This window comes from Cynocephalus volans, chromosome 14 (genome assembly GCF_027409185.1).
Source record: "Cynocephalus volans isolate mCynVol1 chromosome 14, mCynVol1.pri, whole genome shotgun sequence".
Taxonomy (NCBI): Eukaryota; Metazoa; Chordata; class Mammalia; order Dermoptera; family Cynocephalidae; genus Cynocephalus; species Cynocephalus volans.
The window spans coordinates 23,082,288-23,096,709 of record NC_084473.1 but is presented as its reverse complement, the minus strand read 5'-3'; the positions used below and the strand labels follow the sequence as shown (position 1 = coordinate 23,096,709).

The 14,422-nt window shown below is 38.6% G+C and overlaps 1 protein-coding gene across 1 annotated transcript in view; it reads left to right on the top strand.

Annotated features, from left to right (window-relative positions):
* Window positions 1–14,422, top strand: part of ATAD2B (ATPase family AAA domain containing 2B) — a 166,484-nt gene that overhangs the window by 141,676 nt on the left and 10,386 nt on the right. Inside the window, exons 24-25 of the mRNA XM_063078237.1 lie at window positions 2,316–2,453; window positions 6,096–6,779. Of these exons, the coding sequence (XP_062934307.1) occupies window positions 2,316–2,453; window positions 6,096–6,779 (822 nt within the window). The remainder of the gene's footprint in view (window positions 1–2,315; window positions 2,454–6,095; window positions 6,780–14,422) is intronic.

The following is a 14,422-nucleotide window of genomic DNA, read 5'->3' as shown; positions in this document are numbered from 1 at the left end:
CTGCCTCCTTAGAGAGCCCTTCCCTAACCATCTAATCTAATATAGATCCTGGTAGCACTTGGCATTATGTTGTTTGGTTTTTTGTCATCTCTCTCCTTTTTTAGGATATAAGTGCTGTGAGTGCCTTGTTTGTAGCTCTACTCCAGTCCCTAGAACCATGTCCGGTATATAACAGTTTTCTTTTTTTCTTTATTTTTATATCAGTTTTAGTGTTACAGAGAAATTGAGCAGAAGTACAGATAGTTTCCATACCCTCCCCTCAACCACGTACACAGTTTCTTCTGTTGTTGACATGTTATGTTAATGTGCTACATGTGTTATAATTAGGAATCAATATTGATATATTAACTTAATTTTACATTAGGGTCTCCTCTTTATACAACAGGTTTTCAATAAATATTTGAGAGAATCAATGCCATGCCAAGGAGCTTGGACTTTATCTTGTAGGTCAGTGTTTTTCCAAAATGTGTGTGCCAAGAGGATGTGGAGAAAAGGGAACTCTTAAACATTGTTGGTGGGAATGTAAATTGGTACAGCCATTATGGAAAACAGTATGGAGGTTCCTCAAAAAACTAAAAATAGAACTACCATATGATCCAGCAATCCCAGTACTTGGTATATATGGAAAGGAAATCAGTATAAGAAGAGATATTTGCACTCTCATGTCTATTGCAGCACTGTACATAACAGCCAAGATATGGAATCAGCCTAAGTGTTCATCAGCAGATGAATGGATAAAGAAAATGTGGTACAGAATGGAGTACTATTTAGCCACAAAAAAGAATGAAGTCCAGTCATTTGCAGCAATGTAGATGAGCTTAGAGGACATTATGTTAAGTGAAATAAGCCAAGAACAGAAAGAAAAATACCTCATGTTCTTACTTATATTTTGGAAGCTAAGAAAGTTGATTGCATAGAAGTAGAGAGTAGAATAGGGGTTACCAGAGGCTGGGAAGGATAGGAGGCAAGAATAGTGAGAAGTTGTTTAACTGATACAAAATTACAGCTAGATAGGAGGAGTAAGATTTGGTATTCTATAGCACTGTAGGGTGACTATAATTAACAACAATTTATTTTATACAGTTGACCCTTGAACAGCACATGGGTTGGGGTGCTGACTTTCTTGCAGTTGATAATCCACAAATAACTTTTGACTCCCCTGATACTTAACTGCTAAAGTACCTCATGTGCTTTCCCCTGGGTTGTAGCCACAGTGCACTTGGAGCCCCATGGGGAGGCGTTGCATCCTTTCTTAAGTAGTATTTAAGTGGTTTACTAATAGCCTACTGTTAGGCTGCTTAACTCTTTGGGTTTTAATTAATGAAGCAGCAATGAATATAGAAAAGATTAATATAAAAGGTGTAGTTTCAGGGGTGGAGGGCACTGTGAAGGGAAGGAAGAGTCAGGATTGGCCACCATATGACAGGTTGAATGACTTAGTAGAAGCTAATACCATCAATCTAGATAAGGGATATATAAGACTGAACTTTTTTTTTTTTTTTTTTGGTAGGGAAAGATAAACCAATTACTTTTATTTTATTTATTCTCACATAATTGTTTGCAATATTTTAAATTTGACCTATCTTTAGGATATCCAGTTGAAGATATCAAGTAGGCAGTTGGCTAAATGGGTCAGAAGGCAAGAGATGTTTGAGCAAAAGATGTAGACTTGAGAATTATATAACAGTAGTAGGAGCTGAACGTATAAATGATGCTTCGTGGGAGAAGGTGTAGATTAGAGTAAGAAGAAAAGAGATTACAGAGATAACCCTGAGGAATACCAACATTTAAGGACCATACAGAAGAAATAAATCTAGTGAAGAAAATTGAAATGGAATGGTTACTCTTAGGAATCCTGATAATGTAGGAAAACTAAACTTACTGCAGTGTGGAGTGACAGACAGCAAATATCAGATTGAAACAGTTTGTGGGAATGGGGTTTAGTGGTACAGTAGACACTTATTGTGTATTTTATGATGGCAGAGATCATGACTTAGACAATATACACTTATATTGTCCCACAGGCATAATAATGTGAAATGTGTCCCTTCGCAAATTAAAATGAATAAAAATAGGACCCTTTTGGGCATTAACTATAAGCATGGCCTGCTGGGTTGTTGTATTTTCATGATTTTATATCTAGTTTCTTTCCCATCTTAAAACAAAAGACACTATTTCCATCAGAATTACAAACTGTCTGAGTATAATTAATGACTTTAAAACCCAGTTTTGTATTTCAGACTTTTTTTTTTTAACCTTGTTGGTTTATGTAGCTGGGAATATTTAAATAGGTATTGCTTATCTTCTGCTTACAGGCTTATCGATAACAGCAGAACAAATAAATCCTCATAGTACTGGAGCTCGGAAGACAGAAACTAGAGTTGAAGAGGCCTTTCGGCACAAACAAAGAAATCCAATGGATGTCTGGCACAACTCTGGAAATAAATGTGCATGTGAGTATTTTAGATCGTTTTAAAGTGAGTGGGAAGAACTGAGAATGATACAGATTTGTTAGGAATTGGGTATACAAACCAAAGTGCTGCTGTTTTCCCACGGCTCTTTCAGTCTCTTTACAGAGGTGAAGAGTTTGAGGGGTAAGATGTTGAATCAGAAATATATTTCTTTAGTCTTATTTGATGTTTTCTCTTCCTATTCAGTGCTTGCTGTTATAATTGAACAAAGTTTGAATATTTTCAGTTTTAAACTCTGGTTTTTGATAGAGATGTGGAGCCAATAGACTTTTTATCCACTCACGTTCTCACCTCTCATCCTTGTTATACACTGTGCAGGATGTTCTCTATATAGTGGGAAATGGAAAGTCCAGCATATGGGAGTGGCTTATTTAGCAGTAGAAAGTTGATTTTTCTTAGAGAATATTTTGTGCTCAGTTTGAAAATCTGCACAGCCTTCTTTCTCTAGTTTTGTGAGATGTATTTAGAGGGAAATTTCAGTGTTCTAGATTTTTTTCATTTTTATGTTGATTCACATTGATCTATAAAATTTCTAAAAGACAAATGTTAATAAACATAGCATCTTCCTTATATAGTCCTTTTGTTTCACTTAAGATAGCCTTCCTTGGAAGATACATGTTGTTCTTCTGGTATAAAAGTGATATTACTGTAAATAACACTAGCCTTAATATGTTCTTTCACCAGTGGCATTGAATTTGAATGAATGAGCCTTACCCATTTTTTTTAGGTTTCAATAAGTGGCATTCATATGTGAGAAAGAACCTAATGGTGCATTTTGTTGCCATGAAACCGATTACAGCTATTTGACCTACTTCTATCTCAGATCATGACCTGGATTATATAGCATAGCACTCTAATTTAAATATCTTGAAATCCTTTACATTCTCTGCACCTGATACAAATATTTACTCATGAAAATATATTTAATATTCGCTTTAAAAAGGTTAAGTTTCTTTAAATGTTAAAAATATTCTTTTACTCTACAAATGTGAGTTTTGTTTTTACTTACCAGTAGATGGCATATGTGACACATCATTTGTCTGTTTTACAGTAACTTACTTAAATCATAAATCTAAACATCTCTAAGGGTTGCTTTCCTAAGGTCTTGGTTTTGGGAAGAAGCTTAGTGATGTTATAAAAATTGACTCTAAAGTTTGTGCCCCTAAATGGCCTTTTCACACAGAGCACCCCTGATAAAGGAAGTGGTATATTAAGGATTAGGTCCACAAATATATATTCCTACCACATGCCAGGCAGGTACTGTGAAGATACAGAAGTGAGTAAAACAAAAATCCCTATTCTTGTGGAGCTGATATGATCAATTTCTCTCATTTTGTCAAAATTATACTAATCATTAGAAATAATTTTATAAGGAGGGGAAAAATACCTCCAGTTCTGCTTCCCAAAGAATTAGAACATTTTTAATAACTTTGTTATTAGCCAGGATGAAAGCATTAGAAGTAAATTTGCTTCATTAGGGCTACTAGCCTTTGCTTAATATGTACCACATGTAAAGTAATTAAGTTGTCTCTTTATTGAGCAGAGTTCAACCTCTTTTTGCTCTAGAGTACCATGGCTTAGGAAAAAAAAGGGGAACCTCTTGAACTTTTGGTTACATGGTTGGAGAACAAGAGAGGCTACACTGTCAGGAGTGGCTTGTCAGGTAGTAAAAACCTAACAGCTCCACCTTTTAGAGTCAGAGCAAGCTGAATGTTTTTCTTTCATCTTTAATATAGACTAGATTAGTTCGCATATAGTTAATGGGATCTTACAAATGTCCATCTTCTGAGCCTGTGTACCAGATTTTTTTTTTTTTTTGGTGGCTGACTGGTACACAGATCCAAACCCTTGATCTTGGTGTTATGACACTGCATTCTAACCAAAGTGTACCAGCTTTTAACAGTCAACTAATACAGAAATTTTCTTCTCCATGCTGATTACCCTGTAACTGTAAAGTATAAAGATAGAAATTAATAGAGGAAAAAGAATGAGGAGATAGTTCTGATGATACTACAGTTTTGAAGGAAAAATATATTTTGAGTTAAATAACTAAATAACTTGAATTTTGGAGATGATTTCAGAAACCTTTAGTAGATATATTCTTAAATAAGAAGGAAGAGTAATATTTATGCCTAAATTTATCCATTTCTTGTGCATACATTGGTGTCTTTACAGTGACACAGTAGGGATTAAAGATGAAAGGGTGAAAGAAGTATGTAAACACACTATATATTGTTAATAGACTATAAGTTCATATTAAGCAGTGTAAATATAAGAAACGAGCTGTCAAAAGACCATATTCTTCTCTTATCTTTAAAAAGCAATTTTAAAACTATGGATTAAACAATCTCACTTAGTGATCCTGTATTTGTATTTTTTTTTTTAATGTCTTTTGCCCAGGATGCTTTCCAGCTTTGACATATTTAAAAAAAAAAAAAAAATCTATTTATCTATCTGTCTATCTATCTATATATAGATAGATAGATAGTTGTTTTTTAAAATTAAGTCAGATTTGATTTACTGCTTTTATAGCCATAGAAAAAATGGATTATTTTTACTCTCTGATGACTAATTAGTTTCAACAAACTAATATTTAGAAATTGGAGTTAGATACCAGAAGTGATAGAGCTGTAGCTTAAGTGGTTTCCTTTAATAAGTTTTGTAATTAAGTATTCTAAAGAACATGCTATTATCCATGTGTCCTGTTTTGCAAAAGAAAATGTAACTTTTTGTTTATTTAAGGGACAATGGGATAGACTTGCCTAAGCAACTACCTTTATACATATGTGGGAAATTAAAAATACTCATAAAGCTTGTGATAGTTTCTAGCATCTAAGAGTTCAGTCCCCACAACTTTTGTAGGTCTCCCTGTTCACATAACTGACCAAATACTTATTTTTAATATTTTGTTAATGTTGTTGCCTTCATAGCAGAGGGCTTAGTTTTTCTGCATATTCTCAAGTAACTTCACAAGAAGTTGATACTGCTAGGTGAACCATTTATGCTAGAGGAAGCTAATAATTGGCTCACCAAATTGTCCCTGTACCCTTCATAGGTCTTCTATTCATGATCATACTTACTGTGGATGATTCCCTTTTCTGGAGGAGAGGCAACTGAGATTTCATTGTAGACATAACTGTAATAATTCTATCATGCTATATTGGATCATGTTTTTATTTGCTTTTATGGTTTAGGACCTATCTTTTGCTGACAAAGCACCCCCCTTCCTGGTGGAAATCAAGGGCCATGGCTCCAAACTTTCTGAGCAGCCTGGTAATGTGGTAATTTCCTAAATGTGTATATTACATGCTTGGCCCCTGGATGTTGGAGATTAGGAATACCTATAAAATAGAATCTAGGGTAGTAGACAAGATTAATGCTAAGTAAACTCATATAGAAAGTAAATTTTTAAAAATTTCCATTCTGCAGAGTTCATCCCTGACTGCATATCCATTCCACTTGTAGGTTGTGAGGATTAGCATGAATGTCAAGAGCTAAATAGTTTTTGTTGGTGTATTACACCAGTATTGGTTTACTTTCTTTTGGGTCCTTTTTAATAATCATATATAAAATGGGTATTGTACTCCAAGTTCTACATATCTTTTTTCCTTCCTTGTAAAACAGTGCGGGTTCGGAGAAAATCAAGGCGGCGATCACAGTGGGGTAAAGGAATTATTAAGAAAAGGAAAGTTAATAATTTAAAAAAAGATGAAGAGGACACCAAATTTGCAGACTATGAGAACCATGCGGAGGACAGGAAATTGCTAGAAAATGGAGAGTTTGAGGTAAGCACTGACTGCCATGAGGAAAATGGAGAAGAGACTGGAGACTTATCTATGACCAATGATGAATCATCATGTGACATCATGGACTTGGACCAGGGGCAGAGGCTTAACAATGGAACAGGCACAAAAGAAAACTTTGCATCTACTGAAGAGGAAAGTTCAAATGAGTCTCTGCTTGTCAATAGCAGCAGTTCACTAAATCCGGAGCAGACATCTAGGAAAGAGCCTTTTCTTAAAGGAAATTGTCTAAATGGTGAAGCCTCCATTGACAGTTTTGAAGGAATACCAGTTCTAGAGTGCCAGAATGGCAAAGTTGAAGTAGTTTCTTTCCGTGGTAGTGGAGATAAATGTGGTTCTGAACAAAAGATTCTTCTGGAGGACCAGTCAAAAGAAAAACCAGAAACTTTGAATGAAGATCATGCAGATGATCCTGAGAAATTAGAAGCACTGGAATGTAGCAATAATGAGAAGTTAGAACCTAGCCCTGAAGTGGAGGTTAAAGATGCAGAACTGGATAAAGAAGGTAGAGCTAACATTTTATTTATTTTTTTTTTTAAATTTAATTTTATTTATTTTTTAAAAAAATTTTACTTTGTCAATATACATTGTGATTGATTATTGTTGCCCCTCACCAAAACCTCCCTCCCTCCTCCCTCCCCCCTTCCCCCCCACCAATGTCCCCTCTGTTTGCTTGTCGTATCAACTTCAAGTAATTGTGGTTGTTATGTCTTATCCCACCCCCCGTTTTTTTTTTTTTTGTGTGTGTGTGTGTGTGAATTTATATATTTTTAACTCCCACCAATAAGTGAGAACATATGGTATTTCTCTTTCTGTGCCTGACTCGTTTCACTTAATATAATTCTCTCAAGGTCCGTCCATGTTGTTGCAAATGGCAGTATTTCATTCGTTTTTATAGCTGAGTAGTATTCCATTGTGTAGATGTACCACATTTTCCGTATCCACTCATCTGATGGTGGGCATTTGGGCTGGTTCCAACTCTTGGCTATTGTAAAGAGTGCTGCGATAAACATTGGGGAACAGGTATACCTTCGACTTGATGATTTCCATTCCTCTGGGTATATTCCCAACAGTGGGATAGCTGGGTCGTATGGTAGATCTATCTGCAATTGTTTGAGGAACCTCCATACCATTTTCCATAGAGGCTGCACCATTTTGCAGTCCCACCAACAATGTATGAGAGTTCCTTTTTCTCCACAACCTCGCCAGCATTTATCGTTCAGAGTCTTTTGGATTTTAGCCATTCTAACTGGGGTGAGATGGTATCTCAGTGTGGTTTTGATTTGCATTTCCCGGATGCTGAGTGATGTTGAGCATTTTTTCATATGTCTGTTGGCCATTTGTATATCTTCCTTAGAGAAATGCCTACTTAGCTCTTTTGCCCATTTTTTAATTGGGTTGCTTGTTTTCTTCTTGTAAAGTTGTTTGAGTTCCTTCTATATTCTGGATATTAATCCTTTGTCAGATGTATATTTTGCAAATATTTTCTCCCACTCTGTTGGTTGTCTTTTAACTCTGTCAATTGTTTCTTTTGCTGTGCAGAAGCTTTTTAGTTTGATATAATCCCATTTGTTTATTTTTCCTTTGGTTGCCCGTGCTTTTGGGGTCGTATTCATGAAGTCTGTGCCCAGTCCTATTTCCTGAAGTGTTTCTCCTATGTTTTCTTTAAGAAGTTTTATTGTTTCAGGGTGTATATTTAAATCCTTAATCCATTTTGAGTTGATTTTAGTATACGGTGAGAGGTATGGATCTAGTTTCATTCTCCTGCATATGGATATCCAGTTATCCCAGCACCATTTGCTGAAGAGGCAGTCCCTTCCCCAGGGAATAGGCTTGGTGCCTTTGTCAAAGATAAGATGGCAGTAAGTGTGTGGGTTGATTTCTGGATTCTCTATTCTATTCCATTGGTCAGTGTGTCTGTTTTTATGCCAGTACCATACTGTTTTGGTTATTATAGCTTTGTAGTATAGCTTAAAGTCAGGTAGTGTTATGCCTCCAGCTTTATTTTTTTTTGCTCAGCATTTCTTTGGCTATGCGTGGTCTTTTATTGTTCCATATAAATGTCTGGATAGTTCTTTCCATTTCTGAGAAAAATGTCTTTGGAATTTTGATGGGGATTGCATTGAATTTATATATCACTTTGGGTAGTATGGACATTTTCACTATGTTGATTCTTCCAATCCAAGAGCATGGGATATCTTTCCATCTTCTTGTATCCTCTCAAATTTCTCTCAGCAATGGTTTGTAGTTCTCATTATAGAGATTTTTCACCTCCTTGGTTAACTCAATTCCTAAGTATTTTATTTTTTTGGTGGCTATTGTAAATGGGCAGGCTTTCTTGATTTCTCCTTCTGCATGTTCACTATTGGAGAAAAGAAATGCTACTGATTTTTGTGTGTTGATTTTGTATCCTGCTACTGTGCTGAAATCATTTATCAATTCCAACAGTTTTTTTGTAGAGGTTTTAGGCTGTTCGATATATAGGATCATGTCATCTGCAAACAGGGACAGTTTGACTTCATCTTTCCCAATCTGGATGCCCTTTGTTTCCTTCTCTTCTCTGATTGCTCTGGCTAGTACTTCCAACACTATGTTGAATAGGAGTGGTGAGAGTGGGCATCCTTGTCTAGTGCCTGTTCTTAAAGGAAAAGCTTTCAGCTTTTCCCCATTCAGGATGATATTGGCAGTGGGTTTGGCATATATGGCTTTAATTATGTTGAGATACTTTCCCTCTATACCTAACTAATAGAGGGTCTTTGTCATGAATGAGTGCTGAACTTTATCAAATGCTTTTTCAGCATCTATAGAGATGATCATATGGTCCTTGTGTTTGAGTTTATTAATATGGTGTATCACATTTATTGATTTGCGTATGTTGAACCAACCTTGCATCCCTGGGATGAATCCCACTTGATCGTGATGAATAATTTTTCGTATGTGTTGCTGTATTCTGTTTGCTAGTATTTTAGTGAGGATTTTTGCATCTATATTCATCAAGGATATCGGCCTGTAGTTTTCTTTTTTGGTTATATTTTTACCTGGTTTTGGTATCAGGATGATGTTTGCTTCATAGAATGAGTTTGGGAGATTTGCGTCCGTTTCAATCTTTTGGAATAGTTTGTAAAGAATCGGTGTCAATTCCTCTTTGAATGTTTGGTAAAATTCTGCTGTGAATCCATCTGGTCCTGGGCTTTTCTTTGTTGGGAGCCTTCTGATAACAGCTTCAATCTCCTTTATTGTTATTGGTCTGTTCAAATTTTCTACGTCTTCACGGTTCAGTTTTGGGAGCTTGTGTGTGTCCAGAAATTCATCCATTTCCTCCAGATTTTCAAATTTGTTGGCGTATAGTTGTTTATAGTAGTCTCGAATGATTCCTTGTATTTGAGATGAATCAGTTGTAATATCACCTTTTTCATTTCTAATTTTTGTTATTTGAATCTTCTCTCTTCTTTTTTTTGTTAGCCATGCTAATGGTTTGTCAATTTTATTTATCTTTTCAAAAAACCAACTTTTTGATTCATTGATCTTTTGTATTGCTTTTTGGGTTTCAATTTCATTGAGTTCTGCTCTGATATTAATGATTTCTTTCCGTCTGCTAAGTTTAGGTTTGGATTGTTCTTGTTTTTCTAGTTCTTTAAGGTGAAGTGTTAGGTTGTTCACTTGCCATCTTTCCATTCTTTTGAGGTGAGCATTTAATGCAATAAATTTCCCCCTTAATACTGCTTTTGCAGTATCCCACAGGTTTTGGTATGATGTATCATTATTTTCATTAGTTTCAATAAATTTTTTGATTTCCTGCTTGATTTCTTCTTGGACCCTTATGTCATTAAATAGAATGCTGTTTAATTTCCATATGTTTGTATAGTTTCCAGAGTTTCGTTTCTTATTAATTTCTAGTTTTAATCCATTGTGGTCCGAGAAAATACATGGGATAATTCTAATTTTTTTGAGTTTGTTGAGACTTGATTTGTGACCTAATATGTGATCTGTCCTGGAGAATGATCCATGTGCTGATGAGAAGAATGAATATTCTGAGGTTGTTGGATGGAATGTTCTGTAGAAATGTGCCAAGTCCAATTGGTCTAGAGTATTGTTCAGATCTTGTGTTTCTCTGCTGATTCTTTGCCTAGATGATCTGTCTAATATTGACAGTGGGGTGCTCAGGTCCCCTGCTATTATGGTATTAGTGTCTATTTCCTTCTTTAGGTCTAATAGAGTTTATTTTATAAATCTGGCTGCTCCAACACTGGGTGCGTACATATTTATGATTGTTATGTCTTCTTGATGGATCAGTCCTTTTATCATTAAGTAGTGTCCCTCACTGTCTCTTTTTATGGTTTTTAGTTTAAAGTCTATTTTGTCAGATATAAGAATAGCTACTCCAGCTCGTTTTTCTTTTCTGTTTGCATGGTAAATCTTTTTCCATCCTTTCACTCTTAGTCTATTTGAGTCTTTTATGGGTGAGGTGGGTCTCTTGTAGGCAGCATATAGTTGGGTCCTCCTTTTTGATCCAGTCAGCCAGTCTGTGTCTTTTGATTGGGGAATTTAAGCCTTTTACATTAAGAGTTGTTATGGAAAAGTGTTGATTTATTCCTAGCATTTTATTGATTATTGTTTGGTTGTCTTAGGTGTCTTTTGTTCCTTGCTTTCTGATTTACTGTTTGGTTTCTGTGTTTGTTGGTTCCTTAGCTTGTAGATAGCGTTTTTGTTTGTTTCTTTTCTCTTCATGAATGCCATTTTTCTTATACTAGTGGGTTTTGATTTTTCTTGGGTTTTTATGGCAGTGGTAGCTATTTTTCAGGAACCAAACCCAGTACTCCCTTGAGGATTTCTTGTAAGTGTGGTCGTGTGGTGGTGAACTCCTGCAGTTTTTGTTTGTCTGAGAAATATACTATTTGCCCTTCATTTCGGAAGGATAGCCTTGCAGGGTAGAGTATTCTTGGCTGGCAATCTTTGTCTTTTAGTATTTTGAAAATATCATCCCATTCCTTTATCGCTTTTAGGGTTTGTGATGAGAAGTCTGATTTTAGCCTGATTGGGGCTCCCTTATAGGTGATTTGATGCTTCTCTCTTACAGCTTTTAAGATTCTCTCTTTGTCTCTGAGTTTTGCCAATTTGACTATGACATGTCTTGGAGAAGGCCTTTTTGGGTTGAATATGTTTGGAGATCGTTGAGCTTCCTGGATCTGAAGATCTGTGATTTTTCCTATATCTGGGAAGTTTTCTGCCACTATTTTGTTGAATATGTTTTCAATGCAATCTCCATTTTCCTCCCCTTCTGGAATACCCATGACTCGGATATTTGAGCGCTTAAGGTTGTGTGATATCTCTCTCAGATTTTCTTCAATGTCCTTGATTCTTTTTTCTTTCTTTTTGTCTGCTTGTGTTATTTCAAACAGCCCATCTTCAAGTTCAGAGGTTCTCTCTTCAACTTCGACAAGCCTGCTGGTTAAACTCTCCGTTGTTTTTTTTATTTTGCTGAATAACTTCTTCAGTTCAGCAAGTTCTGCTACATTTTTTTTCAGGACATTGATTTCTTTGTACATTTCCTCTTTCAGGTCCTGTATACTTTTCCTCATTTCATCATGATGTCTAGCTGAGTTTTCTTGTATCTCATTCAGTTTCCTTAGAATTATCACTCAAAATTCCTTGTCAGTCATTTCAAGGGCTTCTTGTTCTATAGGGTCTAGAGTTTGAGATTTACTAACTTTTGGTGGTGTACTGTCTTGATTTTTTGTATTTCTGGTATCTTTTTTTTGATGTTTATTCATTGTGGCAGGGGGTTTCACAGGCCACTGGTTTGAGACTATTGACTAACTAAGATGTTGCTGTGGTTGCCAATTTGGTATGGCTACCTCCGTGACTGCTCAGTTGGCCTATAGTGCCTTGTGTGTGTGGTTGCCTCAGGTCTTGGGCCTCTCCGGGGAGCCACCTCTCTGGTCAGCTTGGACTCTGCTGGGCTGCTGGATCACGGGGCGGTACCACAGGGTGTGTGGTCTCTGCTGAGCTTCCACTTCCCGTGCAGGACTCCTCCCTGTTCCGTGCGCTCTGGCCCAGGCTGTTGGATCGTGCAGTGGCAACCCCACAGGGTGTGTAGTTTCTGTTGAGTCTCCGCCTCCCTAGCTGGTCGTCTCCACGCTCTGTGCGCACTGGGCTGGGCTGGGACGTGTCTTCTGCATCCCTCGTCTATCAGCTGGGCCTTCAAGACCCTGCTCGGCACCGCCTTGCCCAGGAAGTCTACCAGGTTTCTGCTAGGCGCAGATGACCGGTCGCTCTGGGTGCCTTTGTAGCACTGTGTAGATCTTTCTCGGGACTTATCACCTTCCTCCTGGTATTGCGGTTATTTGTGTACTTGTCTTATATCCCACACCAGAGCGTGAGCTCCTCGGGGGAGGAGCCCACAGCACACTGTTCACCTTTGAATCCCCCAGGTGCGGACCGAGTCCGGTGCCCGCCCGCAGTCAGCTCTCCAGCAGGTTCAAGCAAACTCGGGAACTCTCCAACCACACTATTCCTAACCAGAAATTGGTTAGGCGTTTTTCTGAACTGGTGGCTGCACAGATGGTATCTGCCTCCCAGTAACAGGAAGTTTACCGGGGACTGGAGCCCAGGGTGCGGTGGAGTGACAGTCAGCCTAGCCCATACTTCCTTGCCCTCCCGACGCTGGCCAGGGACGCCCCACGCCTCCCGCCCCACCAAAGAACCATGGAGGGATTGGGAGGGGAGGCCGGCCCACAGGCCATGGGAAGCCCCGCTCCGGGGCAAGCAAGTGAGAGGCTCAGTGAGGAGCCGAGCCGGGCGAGGAGGACAGGCTTGGCCAAGCTGGGCTGGAGCTGCCACCACCTGAGAAAATGGAAGCAGCCCCGGGGGCAGTGAGTGGCCCGGTGGGGCATGCAGAAGCCGGGCAGGCGTCTGTCCCCTGAGCAGGGCCGGGCCAGGGGTCACTCACAAGGCTGTGCCGTGTCGGGCGGCTCCCTCTCTGCCTCTGCTTTGTCGCTGTCCCTGTTCTTGGCCGCTGCCGCCTCGGGCTGCTCAGTCGGTCCCGCGGCGCGGCTCGGGCACTCCCAGGAATCTTCTTTTATGCCGGCCTGAAACCACGAATCCTGAATAGGGCAGCTGGCTGCCTTCAGCACGGCCCCGGCCTCCGGGATCCTGGCTGCATCAACAGCAGCCCCGGCACCATGTTCCCTGTTTAGAGACTCGCTTTTGCAGCTACGAAACAGTTCTTTTCCTGTTCCATACTTCAAAGCTGTTGCCTGTAAATGAGGCAGCCTCTCCTGCCAAGGGCAAAGTGGCGGTCAGCCCCCACGACCGGCCACCAGCAGCAGTCCTCCCTTAAGAGACGGTGAGAGTAAGGTCCACAAGTTTCCCGGCTGCCTAAGGCCCAGTGGCCGCCTTTTCCACCTCAGCTGCTCCGCGCCAACCGCCGCAGCCACTGCCATCTTAGGATCCTCTCCAGTCAGAGCTAATATTTAAAAAAATCTTCTGAAGGTTTAAACTCCAGAGTTAATTCATTGCATTATTTTATCTGGTACCTAGTAGCAATAGTTGATGAATGATTATACCCCTCTGAGAATCTTTTCAAGTTTTCATATCTTTCCCTAGAAAAGGGCAGAAATACATCCTAAATTTTGCTTAAAGTTTCAGAGGGTTTATGGTCTAGAATGCATTGCTTTCCTGGCTGCTTACTCTTCTTCCCACCTGATATTATCACCCTTATCCTAAAGGATTTATCACTGAAAGCTGAATAAATCCACATGTGTTAAGAAGGTGGAATTCCAACAGAAGAATTATTGAAGTGGGGTGGGGGTAGGCAGAGAAGACTTGGATATTATAGCAGAATGGTATATTAGCAAGAGTCATATATACCTAGATTAAATTACCACTTCTGTTCACTTAAATCACATGACTTTGAGCTAATGACTTATACTCTTCAAGCCTGTTTTTTCATCTTGTAAATTGAACTTCAGAATGGTGGGGTTGCAGGGATTAAATAAGTCATGTATATTAATTGTCTGTAATTCATTGTAGCTGGCATGTACTAAGGTTTATTCATTCCAGACAGTCATTGTTAGTTGAATCTGAGGGCTGTTCAGTTGAAGAGGCTCCATTGCTTTACAAAGCCAGTATCAGAGGAAGGAAACTGAA